Source organism: Rhinolophus hipposideros (genome assembly GCF_964194185.1).
Source record: "Rhinolophus hipposideros genome assembly, chromosome: 2".
Classification (NCBI taxonomy): Eukaryota; Metazoa; Chordata; class Mammalia; order Chiroptera; family Rhinolophidae; genus Rhinolophus; species Rhinolophus hipposideros.
Genome location: NC_138048.1, coordinates 46,204,507 through 46,219,233, shown reverse-complemented (window position 1 = coordinate 46,219,233; position 14,727 = coordinate 46,204,507). Strand labels below are relative to the sequence as shown.

At 38.9% G+C, this 14,727-nt stretch overlaps 1 protein-coding gene across 2 annotated transcripts in view; it reads left to right on the top strand.

The window, feature by feature from the left end:
- TMEM39A (transmembrane protein 39A) overlaps positions 1 to 14,482 on the top strand; it is a 30,505-nt gene extending 16,023 nt beyond the window's left edge. Inside the window, exons 5-9 of one of the 2 annotated variants that reach the window (XM_081063622.1) lie at positions 2,503 to 2,657; positions 6,900 to 7,248; positions 8,035 to 8,222; positions 10,129 to 10,249; positions 13,163 to 14,482. In XM_081063622.1, coding sequence (XP_080919748.1) covers positions 2,503 to 2,657; positions 6,900 to 7,248; positions 8,035 to 8,222; positions 10,129 to 10,249; positions 13,163 to 13,396 — 1,047 coding nt within the window. In that variant the 3' untranslated portion in view covers positions 13,397 to 14,482. The remainder of the gene's footprint in view (positions 1 to 2,502; positions 2,658 to 6,899; positions 7,249 to 8,034; positions 8,223 to 10,128; positions 10,250 to 13,162) is intronic. The other variant, XM_081063623.1, reaches the window with a different exon arrangement.
- The last annotated feature ends 245 nt before the right edge of the window (positions 14,483 to 14,727 follow it).

The following is a 14,727-nucleotide window of genomic DNA, read 5'->3' as shown; positions in this document are numbered from 1 at the left end:
TATCTCTAGAAGGACATACAAACTAATAATGAATGGGCTGCCTAATTGGTGGCTAGGAGATAGGACTAGTAGGAGGGAAACTACTACAAACACTTAACACGTTTTGTGTTTTAAGCAATGTGAATATATTACCCATTCAGAAATTTGAAATAAGAGCTGTATAGTGATTCTCTTTCTAAAATATTTAAATTTGATGGATAATACCCATCATAAATCATCTTTCCTTCGTTCTATTAAAATGTTTGCCTTTTTTTTTTTTTTTTTTTTTTTTTGCTTATATCACAGAAAGGATCCCTACTCTGAGAAAGACCAATCATTTTTAAGGAGAGGCTGGAGGTAATTAATTCAAAAAGCTAAATACTATTCCAGGAGGAATACCTCTCCAACTAGACAGGCTGTTTATTCACCTCCAGGCCAACTCTACTTCTCTATTTGTTGCACAAGACCAAAAAGTTATTCAGCTATTGTTTCACCAACCTGAGGCAACTCTCTTTAAAAAATTGTTTTTCTAAATAGAAAAGTAGTACATTTTATTGAAGAAAACTTGGAAAACACTAAAATATAAGACAACATTTAAAAACATTATTTAGTACCCTATTATTGAGAAAATCACACTTTGGTAAATTTTCTTCTACTCTTCATATGCATATAGAAAATACATATATTTGGAGGGAGCATTATCTGTATACAGTTTTTTATCCTGTATCTCTCACTCAACATAGTGTTAGGAATATTTTTCTACTTCTTACCTGGCTAATTCTTGCTTATCTTTTAGATCTCAGCTGAAATATCACTTCCTCAGGAAGCCTTCCCTAGGTTAGAGCTTCTTATTATTTGTTCTCCATAGCAGCTTACTCTTTTCTTGTAGCACATCGTCAATTGTAAAAATAATTATTTGTGTAAATGTCTAAGTTTAATATGTGTCTTTTTTGGTTGGGCAGCCTCATAAAGACAGAGGTCCTGTTCATCTTGCTTACCACTGTGTTCCCAGGACCTAGTATAGTACGTGTCACACAAGGCACAGTGGTTAAGAGCTTGGACTCTGGAATAAAGCAAAACTGATACGTATACCCAAGTTGCTCTGGTGATACTGGGCAGAAGCAGCCTTTTTATTTCTAACTCTAAACTTTTGACAGTGGAGGCAGTGGACTAATTCCAGTGGCTGAAATACCTTCCCTAGATTTTGAAACATGAGGTACATTGGCAAGAGGTATATTTCAGGGGAGTGATATGCAACTGTCTGCCCTGCTCTAGCTAAGAACAGCTTGAGTCTTTTTTATAGTTTAAGGCGTAAGCAGTTTTTGATGTTAATACAACTGTTTGCATTCATAAGTAACTATAAATACGTAGTATATATTGCATAGCATATATATTACATATGCTATGTAGTATGGTGAGTAAACTAAGAAATGGATATATAGGAGGGACTTGGAAAGCTCCTTATCCCCTCCCATATGTTATTGACTCCAGAAAATTTTTTTCCCCCTTTCTGGGTTCTAATACTGCTGTTTTAGAGGTTATACTGTGTTTCCCAAAAAATAAGACCTAGTCGGACAATCAACTCTAATGAGTTTTTTGGAGCCAAAATTAATGTAAGACCTGGTCTTATTTGAGTATAATATAAGACTGAGTCTTATATTAATTTTCACTCCAAAAGATGCATTAGAGCTGATTGTCCAACTAGGTCTTATTTTTGGGAAAACAAGGTAGGGGTCTATCATTTTCTCCTGTATTTTGCTCATTCTCTCCTTCCTAGTCCAATTTGAAAGAATGACATTGCAGAGCTTCATGTTCAGACAAGTATGTTGTCTTCCTATATTTAATCAGTTTTAAAGATTTGGAATTAAAGAAGAATATTTGGACAGCTGTGATATAAAGAATTGGAAGTGATTATATGTTATTTCCATGTTTGCAGAAGTCAAAAAGGAAACTTTTATTTATATAGGGATTTGTCCAGGAAGATCTGATTATTTTTTGAAGCTTCAGTAAGTTACTAAACATTAATTCAGCAAACGAATTTGGGGGAGGGATTCAAAGAAAAATAGAAACTGTTGTTACTGTTGATGCCATTATAACGCAGTCTGGAGTCAGATAAATTAGTGGCTAGCTATCTTTATGTACATAGAAATCATTTGGTGGGTTGTTAAAATACAGGTTCTTTGATTTGCGATTTTGTTCCCTGTATCTGGCGAGGGAAGACAGCAGGAATTTGCATGTTCAGTAAGCAGCTCAACTAATTCTGATGAATGTGGTTCATGGAGAAGCCTTTGAGAAGCCTTAATGTAAGAATAAAAATTAGATAATATCATAAGAACTTAAAGGAGTTCTGTATGAGGCACTATGGGAATACAAGGAAGAAACAACTAACTGCCTGGAGATGTCTGAATCTTTAAGAACGAGGAAGATAGGGTGGAGTGGGGCAGTTTTCCGTCCTTACTTGAGTCACATTGCTTTGAATAAGGTCATTATAAAAGGTTCCTTTTGGTGCTTTCAAACTTGCAGGCCACTAAAGCGGGTGCCGCATCTATGATTCACTACATGGTTCTGATATCAGCTCGCTTGGTGCTACTCACTTTGTGCGGATGGGTCCTTTGTTGGACACTCGTCAATCTCTTCCGAAGTCATTCAGTCCTCAATCTCCTTTTCCTTGGCTACCCGTGAGTACTCCAGTTTTACCATTTTCTTGTAAGTCTTTAAAGAAATGATTTGGGTCATGCAAATGATAGTATAAAAGAGAGGAAAGTGAAATTCTTCAAATATAAACCAAGAGCTCAGAAAATTGGGGAAAAAATCAGTGGGTAGGGTGACCCTATAATTTATTTTCTAAACTGGGATACTATTGGACAATAGCATAAATCCAGACTGTCCTGGGAAATCTGAGAGTACAGCTCTCTTACCAGTGGGGAATATATTTTAATTAGCTCTGTTCATCAAATAAAGGACCCTTATACTGGCTGTATTGGCATAAATGGTGGTTAATGTTAGTTGAATGAACTAGATCAACCATTCTTACCCTTTTGGTCAAATTACTTTGCTCTTTGGGTTCATGTTCACCATATTTAAGCCCTATAAACTTACATACTTTTTTTGACCAATATTTTATTTTGGAAACTTACACACAAGGTTGAAAATTTTTTAGCAAACACCTGTGCAGTCCCCACCTACAGTCTGCCCATTAGTATTTTACTATAATTATATAATACATATCTGTTCATTTATTCCTCTATCCTTCCATCAAGCTATCTTATTTTTGGTGCATTTCAAAGTTGAATCACAGACTTCAGTTTACTTCCCCAAAAATATGTCAGCATATACATATCAATAACTAGAATTTGATGTTTGTTTAAAGTTTTCTCTTTTAAAGTAGAATTCATATACAATAAAATTCACAAATCTTGTGTACATCTATAAACTTTGATAAATGCATATACCTGTGTAACTTAAACCACTATTCCAATATAGAACATCACCATTACTCCAAAACGTTCCTTTGTGCCCCCTTTAATCAAATCCCACACCCTGTCACCCAGAGGCAACCACTGTTTTGATTTTTCGTTCCACTGCAGATTAGTTTGCCTATTGCAGACTTTCCTATAAGGGGAATTATACAGTATGTACACTTTTGTGTAAGATATCTTTCACTCAGCCTATTGTTTTTGAGATTCACCCATGTGGTTGCATATGTCAGTAATATTTATTCTGTGAAGATACCAGTTTGTTTCTTATTTTTGAATGCCTGGGTGGTTTCCAATTTGGGCTAATATTAAAAATAAAACTGTAATGCACATTCTTAGATGAGCCTTTTTTTTGGTAAAGATGTTTTCATTCTCTTGGGAGAAATATCTAGGAGTGGCCTTGCTAGGCCGTAAGGTAGGAAAATGTTTTATTTTATAAGAATCTACCAGAACTTTTCCCAAAGAAGTTGTATATATTTATCCTCCCACCAATTCTATAAGAGTTCCGGTTGCTCCACATTTTTGTCAGCATCTGATGTTTTCCATTTTTTAAATTTTCGCCTATTTGAAGAGTGTATAGTGGTATCTTATTATACATATTGGCTTATTAAACTAACAACTACTTTTGCATAGTTTACCTTGTATACATTTGGCTAATACTTTCTTCATGGGATGTTAATAGATAGCAAACATTTATTGAGCTTTTTTTATGTGCCAAGTGCTGGGTTACATGCTTATGAACATCACCTAATGAAATTATCACAGGAACCCAGGATGTAGTGTATTTAGTCCGCTATAACAAATCCAAAATAACAGTGGCTAAAAGGGTTTGAAGTTTATTCCTCTCTCCTATCTAGTATGTGTGTAAGTCATCTTGAGTAGCTGTGGCAGCTCCATGGTATCTGGACCCAGGATCCTCCTATCTTTTTGCTCCTAAGCAGGATAGATTGTAAGGGAGGCTGGAAAATTAAGTCTTTAATAGAGCAGCTGTATCTCAACTAAAAATTCTGTTGCTGTGGAAGAACGGAAGAACAGTGGCTATTGGCAGACAATTAACAGCCTTTGCCACAGATAAAGACAGTTGAAGAGATTTAAAAACTTTCCTGTGGTCACTTAAGTGAGAAGATGTTTTGGATTCCAGAGCCCTTGTGTGAACCATCACGTACTCTAACCGGTAGTCGTCAACGTGTGGTGCCCAGAATAGCAGCGTCAGCCTCTCCTGGAAATTTGTTAGAAACAGAAATTCTCAGAACCTATCCCAAACCTGTTGAAACAGAAACTCTGGAAAGTAGGGCCAAGCAATTTATCTTTTAACAAGCCCTCCAGATGATTCTAATGCCTGTTCAAGTTTGAGAATCATTGCTTTATACCATTTATGGTGCTGAAGTGTAAGCGTGAATTTATGTGGATGGTCACATAGTATAAAATCAAAGCATAATCAGATTGTCTGGGCAAGGATGGCAGGAAGAGGCTTTGTATTGGTCGTCCTATGGGTAGGTCTAATTATATTGTTTAAACAATTATTTAAGGTACTCATCAGCTCAGTTGTGGAGCAACTGTCTGACTTTCTCCCACAAAGTGAATTTTCTATGTTATAAACATAAATTTTCATGATTCAGATTTCTTATAAAGTATATTACATTCTGCATCCGTTGTTTCAGTATTTCTTGATTAATATTTCAGCTCCTTGAGTTGAAAACAAGTGATTGTGGGCCAGCCTGGTGGCTCAGGTGGTTGGAGCGCCCGTGCTCCTAATGCCGAGGTTATGCTCCTAATGCCGAGGTTATGCTCCTAATGCCTGCCCAAGGTCGCCAGTTCGATTCCCACACGGGCCAGTGAGCTGCGCCCTCTACAGCTAAGATTGTGAACAGCAGCTCTTCCTGGAGCTGGGCTGCTGTGAGCAGCCGGAGGTTGGTGTGAGCTGCCATGGGCTGCCATGTGCCATCATGAGTGGCCGGCAGCTGGCAAGAGCTGCTGTGAGCGGCCAACGGATTACCGACTGCCTCCGTTGGAGGGAGCGCAAGGCTCATAATACCAGCCTGGGCCAGGGAGCTGTGTCCTACACAACTAGACTGAGAAACAATGGCTTGAACCGGAGTGGGGGGTGAGGACGGAAAAAAGGGGGGGAGAAAAAGAAAACAAGTGATTGTTATTCTATTTACCAATAATAGCTGGTCGAAACATTATCACAGGGCACATTTGGGTAGACGTCGGAGCTGCTGCTAACCATTCTCTTACTTACTAATAAGCTCATCCTTTCGCCCTCTATAGAAAATATGAACAAGTGACATTTGTTAATTTTTTAAATAAAATGTATAACTAAATATATCTTTATTTGCTCTTTTTCATATCTGAATTTATGTCAGTGAAAGGACCATTTTATTTACAATACCTCAGTCACAATGTGGAAGTTACTTAATGAGGGCTTAGGGAAGTATTTAAAAAAAATTTTTAGGAACCAAGGGTTAGAGTAACTACAAGAAGTTATGAAAATATTGAAAATATTGAAAATATTCATTCCTTTAACCAAGTAGTTCTAATTGTAGAAATTTATTGTACTTCTGGAATTTTTTTCATTAGTCCATCAAATATCTATTGAGTGCCTAGTATATTTCAGCCACTACTCTCTAGGCATCAAAGATACAGCAGTGAATTAAGCAGACTAAAATCTCTGGTTCATGGAGTTTACATTGTAGTGAGGGGAGGACAGACCAAGGGGAATAAAAACCCCAAATAAAAACCTAATTTACATGGAAAATATATGGAGTGGTGAGATCTGTGAAGAAACTAGGGGAACTAGGAGAGCTTGTGGGAGTCAGGTGGGTGACATAGTAGAGAGACAGGGTAGCCCCTCACCAAACTGGACTTGAAGGGCAAGCCATTCGAAAATTATCAGATGTCCACAAAGATCTGTGTAGGAAAGTGCTTATCCCATTGATGTTTATGGTAGTGGAAAGTAAGAAACAGCCTAAGTTTCCAAAAAGAGAAAAATGGGTAAAATTATGGTACATCGGTATGAAAATACTATATTTTTAAAAATTGTTAAACAGAAAAATATTTAATGACAATAGAAAATGCCCAACACACCCAGTTAAAACAGCAGATTATAAAACAGTTTATACTGTATGAGGCTAAACATATAAAAGGAAAAAGTATAGAGTCTATATACCCACTTATAAAAATTATAAAAATAATTATTTCTAGGTGATTTATGTCTTGTCATTTTGATTTTCTGTAGTTTCCCTTTGTTCTACAATGAATGCATATTGCCTTTGCGGGAAGAAATTAGTTACAGAGCTTCCCAAATAGTGAACTTATAATCAGCAAAGTCCCTCTTCTGTTTCCGTTCACGCGAGTGAATCGTGACTGTTCCACTCACACAGTCACTAGATCGGATCGTAGGGGGCACCTGTGGTCTCATTCTCACCTTTACCTTTCCGACAGGTTTGGTGTTTATGTTCCTCTGTGCTGTTTCCACCAAGACAGCAGAGCTCATCTTCTCCTCACAGACTATAACTACGCCGTGCAGCACCCGGCCGTAGAGGAAAGTGCCTCGGCTGTGGGTGGCTTGGCTAAATCCAGAGACTTCCTGTCCTTACTGCTGGAGTCTCTGAAAGAGCAGTTCAATAACGCCACGCCCATCCCCACCCACAGCTGCCCCCTGTCTCCAGACCTCATCCGCAATGAAGTGGAGTGTCTGAAAGCAGATTTCAACCACAGAATCAAGGAGGTTCTCTTCAACTCCCTCTTCAGTGCCTACTATGTTGCCTTTCTCCCCCTGTGTTTCGTGAAGGTACGTGCTTCCGTGCTTTCATGTGCTTCCTGGATTTGTGTGTGAGCGGCATCAACTGGGCATTTCTTATGTAATCCCCCCTTTCTCTGTCTCCCCTTTGGCAGCCTGGATGGTGGAGTTCGCTGCACCTGGAGCGCACTAATACCGCGCCTGGTTGGCGGATAGGTATTTCCATACATGTGAGGCGCCCGTGGTGGCCCCTCTGCTTTTCTTCTCCTTGTTTTTGTTTTTTTTTCTTAAGTTTTCTTTTTCTAGTTTCCAGGGAGAATAAAACTTGTTCTTACAATAGACTCAGTGTGTAGTAGTTTAAGAGGACCGAGGTTTCAGTAAAATTTAGCCGACTGTGATTGATCTTAACGTGGTTATCAGGAGTTGCCTTGATTTTCATCTAACCTTTATCTAAACTTTGGTTTACTTCAGTAGAAAAGACAAATGCTCCAGATGTCACTTGGGCCCAAAATCTTTTGGGATATTTTAGTGCCCTTCACCCCCTGAGAAGCACATCTGCAGCCGGAGTGGTCGTTCACAGAGAGCACGCACTTCCTGTAGAAAGGAAGCACTTGAGACATAATTGCCTCTCCCTCCCAGCCCTAACTCTCACAGCCAGGAAGGCAGGTTGAAGGATTTGGAGGACTCTGCTCTTGATCTTTCGGCACGGACAGCAGGACAACCAGCGCACGAGTGGCTCCGTGCGGCATTTGTCTGCGGGGCATATGTACACACACCCATCTCTTCCTCTCGCTCACCAGTGCATGGATCATTTCTGTCTCCTCTGATCTCTTCCAGAGTACCCAGTACTACGACATGCGCTGGTCGTGTGAGCACCTCATTATGGTGTGGATCAATGCCTTTGTCATGCTCACCACACAACTGCTGCCATCCAAATACTGTGATTTGCTGCATAAATCAGCGGCTCATCTGGGCAAGTGGCAGAAGCTGGAACATGGGTCCTACAGCAATGCTCCCCAGCACATGTGAGTAGGCTGGAGGGTAACACCACACGACACCTTTCTCCATGCTGCTGGTCATGTTTATTTGCTTTGTGTGCCATTCTTGTTCTTGGCTTTGAACATTTCAGTTGTAGTTTTTGTCTACATGGATTCTTATCACTAAACCGAACACAGGGGACATTAATTCATTTCCACCACCATCCCCAGTTTCTCCTAAATGCCTCCTTACCTTTCAACTGCCCAGTCACTCTAGAGTGTCTGACTTGTTTCCCAAGCTATAATCTTGGAGTTTTCTTTTAGTCTTAACCCTTTGCCCAAATTCAAAGAATCATGATATGTTTTTAATTCTCTTTAGAAGACTGTAAAATTCATCTTCTCACTTCATTGCCACAACTAAATAGTTGCTAGCTAATCATCTCACACTTAGGCAGCTGGAATTTGCTTCTCTCATCTTTTATTTCTAATACATGGTCATGTGTTTTAGTACTTTTCCTTGCCTGCATTTTAAATTATTTTTTTCTTCCTAAACTCACTAATGGATATTTCCTTGCTTTTCCCTTATTTAAATAAAAACTGTCCCTCATTGTTTCTCTCTGAGTATTGTTCTCATTGTGTTTGTCCCCTTAACAGTCATTTCTCTGCATGATCCCAAGATCCAACATGGCGCACGTCAGAATCCTTTTGTTCTCTCACTGCCGACCCTTCCTCATACCTTGCTCTCAGGTCTGGACCTGTTCATCTTCCACCCTTTTATAATTTGAACATTTCACAAATTCCATCACCTAGAAATTCTCTCCTAACTAAGTGGGACAGATTGAGGTGACCTTCCCTTCCCCTCTCCCTCTCAGAGTCCTCCCTTCAATTATCTGCCTTGATGTCTGATACAGATTAGCACAGGCCTTCAAGCCCAGGAACTGAAAGAGATTGGGCCAGGCTGAAAAGAAACCCGACTGTGGGCAAAGGACAAATTTCACTAAAAATTGAAAATACAATCCACAGTCCTAGTACTGTACATCTTCAGGCTCCTGATGGCACATGGCCATGAGGTGTATCGTCACTTTAATGCTGGTAAGTGTGAGCAGGGCCGACGGAACATTTTCTGAACTGGGAAAGCTTCAGGGTGCTAGAAGTGGTTTTTTTTTTTGTTGTTTTTTTTTAACATATCTAAAATGCTGTCCCAGTTCTTCCCTTAGGAAACTAACTTTTCCAAAATCAGGAAGAGATGAATTAACTTAGATTAAAAAAAAAAAATTAACCTGAAAGTTCCCACCCCCACCCCAACTCCATTACATTGGTGCTGGAAAGAATGAAGCTTCTTCCGTAGCTTCTTTTTCCTAGAAAAACCTCTATAAAAAACCAAGAAATCGGTAAAAAAGAAGTCTGTGTCAATACCTTGTGTGTCTCTGTGTTCTTCTGTGTAGCTTCTTACATATATGAAGCATTTGAAGTATGTAATAAATAAACTCATTTTCTGTATAACTTTTTGGGATCTGATTTTACAGTAACCTGTTATTATCTCCGCTCCTCTTAGAGCCATCCACTTTCTCTCATTTGCTCCCTCTAGCATTTCCACCAATAGACTCTGCTCACTTGGGATTGAGATGACAGTCCACCTGCTTACACTTGATTTTCCGGCTCCTAGATGCCTTACTTACACATTTATTTTTGCTCGTTCTTCTCAGCCTCTGAAGTCCTTTGCCACTGACTTACTGTATCACTTTGCATCCTCTCTTTACCGTATGCCAATGAAGTTATAATCACAAATCCTTTTTAACTCCTTCCAGTTTGACCATGGAATAACTATTTTCAGAATTCAGGCACATGAAGCCTTGACTATTTAATCCCTTCCATAGAAATATAGCTGGCCTTGCCAGAAACTATCTTATCTGTAATTCCCAATTTGCTAACATTGCATTTCTTTCTCCCTTAGTTGGTCAGAAAATACAATATGGCCTCAAGGGGTACTGGTGCGACACAGCAGATGCTTGTATAGAGCCATGGGGCCTTACAACGTCGCGGTGCCTTCAGACGTATCCCATGCCCGCTTTTATGCAAGTACCGCTTATTTCTTTTCAAACATAAGCTTAGGGGTGTTAGGCTATTCTGTGTGTAAGCACCTAGCAGTGTGTAACGCATACTAGGAAATTAGTACATGGTAATTATTGCTACTACTATAACAATGGCTCTTGTCCTTTGAAAATGTCTTCTGAACGGCAGTTTGAAGGTCAGATACCATTATCCCAACTTCACCAGCTTAGTTGGTTTCTCTAACTGCATTGGAATTTGTTGAATCTAATATTGCTTGAAACAAGTACACAATTATTGAAGACTTTCCCTTTTCATCTTGCAATTTGCTTGTAATAGTTTGGTTTAATGGTATTCTTATATTTGTGTATCCTTAAGGCATATTTAATATAGTAATATAATGGGGTATTTTTTTTTGTATTGTCATATGTATCATCTCCTTAAAATACCTTGACTTCTCTGAAAGTCAGACAGATGCCATAATCTGCAGCCTAACTTTTACCTTTTCCTAAATTAAAAGGAAAAAGATTTAAAAAGTTTAAAAGGAAAACGCAATAGACATCCATTAACCCACCTTCTGTCCCATTTGAGATTACACCTCAGATTATGTTCTATTTGATCTTTCAGTTTTCCAGAAATTCTGGCTCTAGGGGGCGGAAGTATTTCCTTATAAGAGAAAGACCATCTGATTAATGGGAATGGGAATAAGAAGGTGCATCAGGGATCGTTCTTAGTAAAAACACCCATAGTGCAGTGCATTGCCTTTGAATGGAGGTCCTATTCTTAAAAAGATTTGGAGATCTTTTTTTGAGATAACGTGAATCCGTTTCTCGCATCCATCCCTCCATCATAGATTTACTGGTTCTGCAGGTGTTTGCTACTAAGGGCATTTCAATTAAATACTGGGAACGTACATCAGGGCAGGATGCTTGTAAATACCATGGAGGTTGGAGCAGGGTGAGGGTTGGGAAGAGCATAGGAAAGATGAAAGGACCCTTGAATGAGGAAACTGTAAGCATCTCCTAGATTCCTGTGAAATTGCCGTAAGATGGAGGAGTGGACTTAAGTTACAACTACTTAAGTATTTGGTTTCTATACAGAATATTTCATTCAGCCAGCTGAATTCCAGAGGCCATTAATTTCTTCTGTTGGCCCTTGCTGTCCTCTGAAACCTATAATAATCAGATACTAGAATTTTCTGCTTGAGAAACAAGTATTTTCCTTGCTAGCACTGGTCAGCTGAAGAATCGGGTAGAATCCAAAGAAGAAGGATTAGGGAAGTTAACTTATTACTGATTGTGCATGACCAAACAGGTAAATCATTGCTTCTCAAAGTGGTCCTTGGGCCACTTGGATATAAGTCACCTGGTTCACTCTTTATGAAAAACAGTGATTCAGGATCCCTGCCCCAGACTTCTGATTCAGAATCTCTGAAGCATCCTAGGGATTTGCAGCATTTGCATGTTTGGAAATGATTCTTAGGCACACTGACGTTTGAGAACACTCATTTAAAAGTTGCCTGTGACCTATAGCTGTTAGAATGTACAGCCTGTCCTTTCTACTCATTCAAGTTTATAGATAGCTTACTAGCACATGTAATTATAATTCTCATAATTGCCACAGAATCTGAAATTGCCCGAGTCCTTTCAGAATATTAATTCTGATGTTACTGATGTTATTGGATATCATGTAATAAAACCCAGGTTAGATATTTTCTTCCTTCTGATGAAAGACCCTGAGAACCTGGCTACCTTTCAGAGCCGTCATGATAATTTGGCTTTATTCTCAGATTTGAGCTTTTAGGTCTAAATTAGTTATTTTATTTATTTATTTATTTATTTATTTATTTATTTATTTATTTATTTATTTTTAGTGAGACTGGCTGTATTCCAATAGAGCTTTATTTATGAACACTGACCTTTTTTGGGGGGGTATTGGGGAACAGTGTGTTTCTCCAGCGCCCATCAGCTCCAAGTCGTTGTCCTTCAGTCTAGTTGCAGGCGGTGCAGCTCACTGGCCATGTGGGAATCAAACTGGCAACCCTGTTGTTCGGAGTGCGCACTGTAACCAACTGAGCCATCTGGCCACCCCCAAATTAGTTATTTTAGGTGTGCTATACTACTGTTATCGCAGTTTATAACCTATGACCTCTATCTTTCTATATATAACACATTTTTATTAGTAAACCACGATTTAGCCTCTTAGAGTGAAGAATTTCGTTAGAGTGCAAACGGTGAGCCCTGTTTTTAGCCAAACTCTAATTCTGACTGATTTTTCCATCCTTCCTCATCCTGTCTCTGTACACCTACTACTCAATATCCAGGGAAAAAAAAGAAAGAAAACACCAGAAATATATGGTGTAGAGGATTAGAGTTAGTGACCATGGTGGGTAAACAGTTTAAAGAAAAATTAAGAAATTATTGTATTGATATTTCAATTTGTAATACCTCTCCTTCCCCCAGACTTGTCTAGTATAGGTGTTTATGTCTTAGACAAGCCCACAAACTAACAATGAGTTTTAAATGGTTATATCTTACACAAAATAATATTCTCACTTTTTGCCTCTTGAGTTTCAAAGACTAAAATATTTCCCATTTGATCTTTATCCAGCCTGTCTTAAATAAATTTACTTTTGGTTATCTTAAATACATACCTAAGATATAATCTAAGAAAAAAACTTTAGAGGCAGAATTCTTTTGGATATAATCCCTTTTCATATCTCACTGGCATTGAGATAAAATTTATTTCCTTATTCCTTGAGCAAAAAAGGAAAGGGTTTGGGTCTCTACAGCACGAAATAGCCTAACTGATATTAAATAAGCAGATCTATTTGTTATTGCATATAGGAACCTATAAATAGGAAATTATTTTAGAAAAAATACAAGAATAACTATAGACTTTTGTATGAAATAACATCTTGCTTTTTAACTTCCTTCCAGTTCCTATTTCATCGTCCATTAAGGCTGTTAAATCTGCTCATCCTCATTGAGGGCAGCGTCGTCTTATACCAGCTGTATTCCTTGCTGCGGTCGGAGAAGTGGAACCACACACTCTCCATGGCTCTCATCCTCTTCTGCAACTACTATGTTTTATTTAAGCTCCTCCGGGACAGAATAGTATTAGGCAGAGCGTACTCCTACCCACTCAGCAGTTACGAACTCAAGGCCAACTAAGTGCCTCTCAACAATGAGGGAGAACTCAGATAAAAAATATTTTCATACGTTCTATTTTTTTCTTGCGATTTTTATAAATATTTAAGATATTTTATATTTTGTATACTATTATGTTTTGAAAGGTGGGAAGGGTAAGGGATATTAAATGTATCCGTAAACAAGGTGATGTGATCTTTCATGCGTTAGTCCATTTGAATAATATACAGATGAGAGGTGTGCCTCTCCAGTAAAGAAATCGATTTGTTTGTATGGCTCCAGAAGAACTCATTCTTTATGAACACATCTCATACATCACTTGACACAGAACCGTTGGTGTGCCCTTTCAATCCCAGTTCTCGTGAGGCCTCCGTGGGCCGTAGTGCTACAGAGGGCAGATCAGAGGGCTTGCCTGGCAGCACCCGTTCTCTTTGTAGTCGGCTGGCTAATACTGTTAGTGTACATGGGGAGAGACGGTTATAGTCCTGAGTGGGATGGCCTTTGTTGCCTACTGGGAGGAAGTACTTCTGAGACAAACACTCAAGTTTTCTCTCCTGCTATGTGACATTTAAATGTCCTTTTGAATAAGCTACTATCTGGAAACTCAGGATATTGCTGTCATTTTCCCGGTTTTATTTCTTTTGCCTCTGAAGATTTTCCTTTTAGCTGTGTTTAGTATTTGAAGTAATACTTTTTAAGACAGACAGTCTTTAGAATGCTTACACTCGTGAAGAAAATGGTGTGTGCCCGATCAGTGGGAGGTGATGAGTGCAAATGCCATGCGGGCTGAGCATGGGCAGGGTGAAGATTCCGAGTCCCTGGAGGAATGGACGCTGCTTAGCAGCAGCCCACCTACAGCAGCATGCTTGGAGTTAGGAGTGGCAGTAAATTACAAGAAGTTACCTCTTTCATACTGCAGAACCTTCTCAGTCCTGGTTCTTGAGAGGCGATCTTAGTCAATCAATGTCACTAGTCATCTGGACTCCTGAGGCCTTCTCTTGCGAACCTGAGATATATTAAGTTTTCTGTGCTCGGTTTGGCATTTTTACACTGAAGCTTTTGGTGAAACACAGTATGACTTACGAAATAAAATGACCAATCATGCAATTGATAAACTGGCTCTGAAAACAAGTTTTGCAGAAGAGTTCCCAGCAGGTTTTTAGCAAAGGCAGCGTTGAGAAGAGTAGGTATGTATACAGCTACCCAAGGTGACTGCTAAAATGAACCAGTTTTTCCTTAAATATTTTGATGCATATACTTTTTTTTTTTTAAGTTACACTGTTTGGCATTCAGTGTGAGTCTATTCAGTGATTCAACAAATATGTATTGACCACCAGGCACTGTGTTGGGCATTG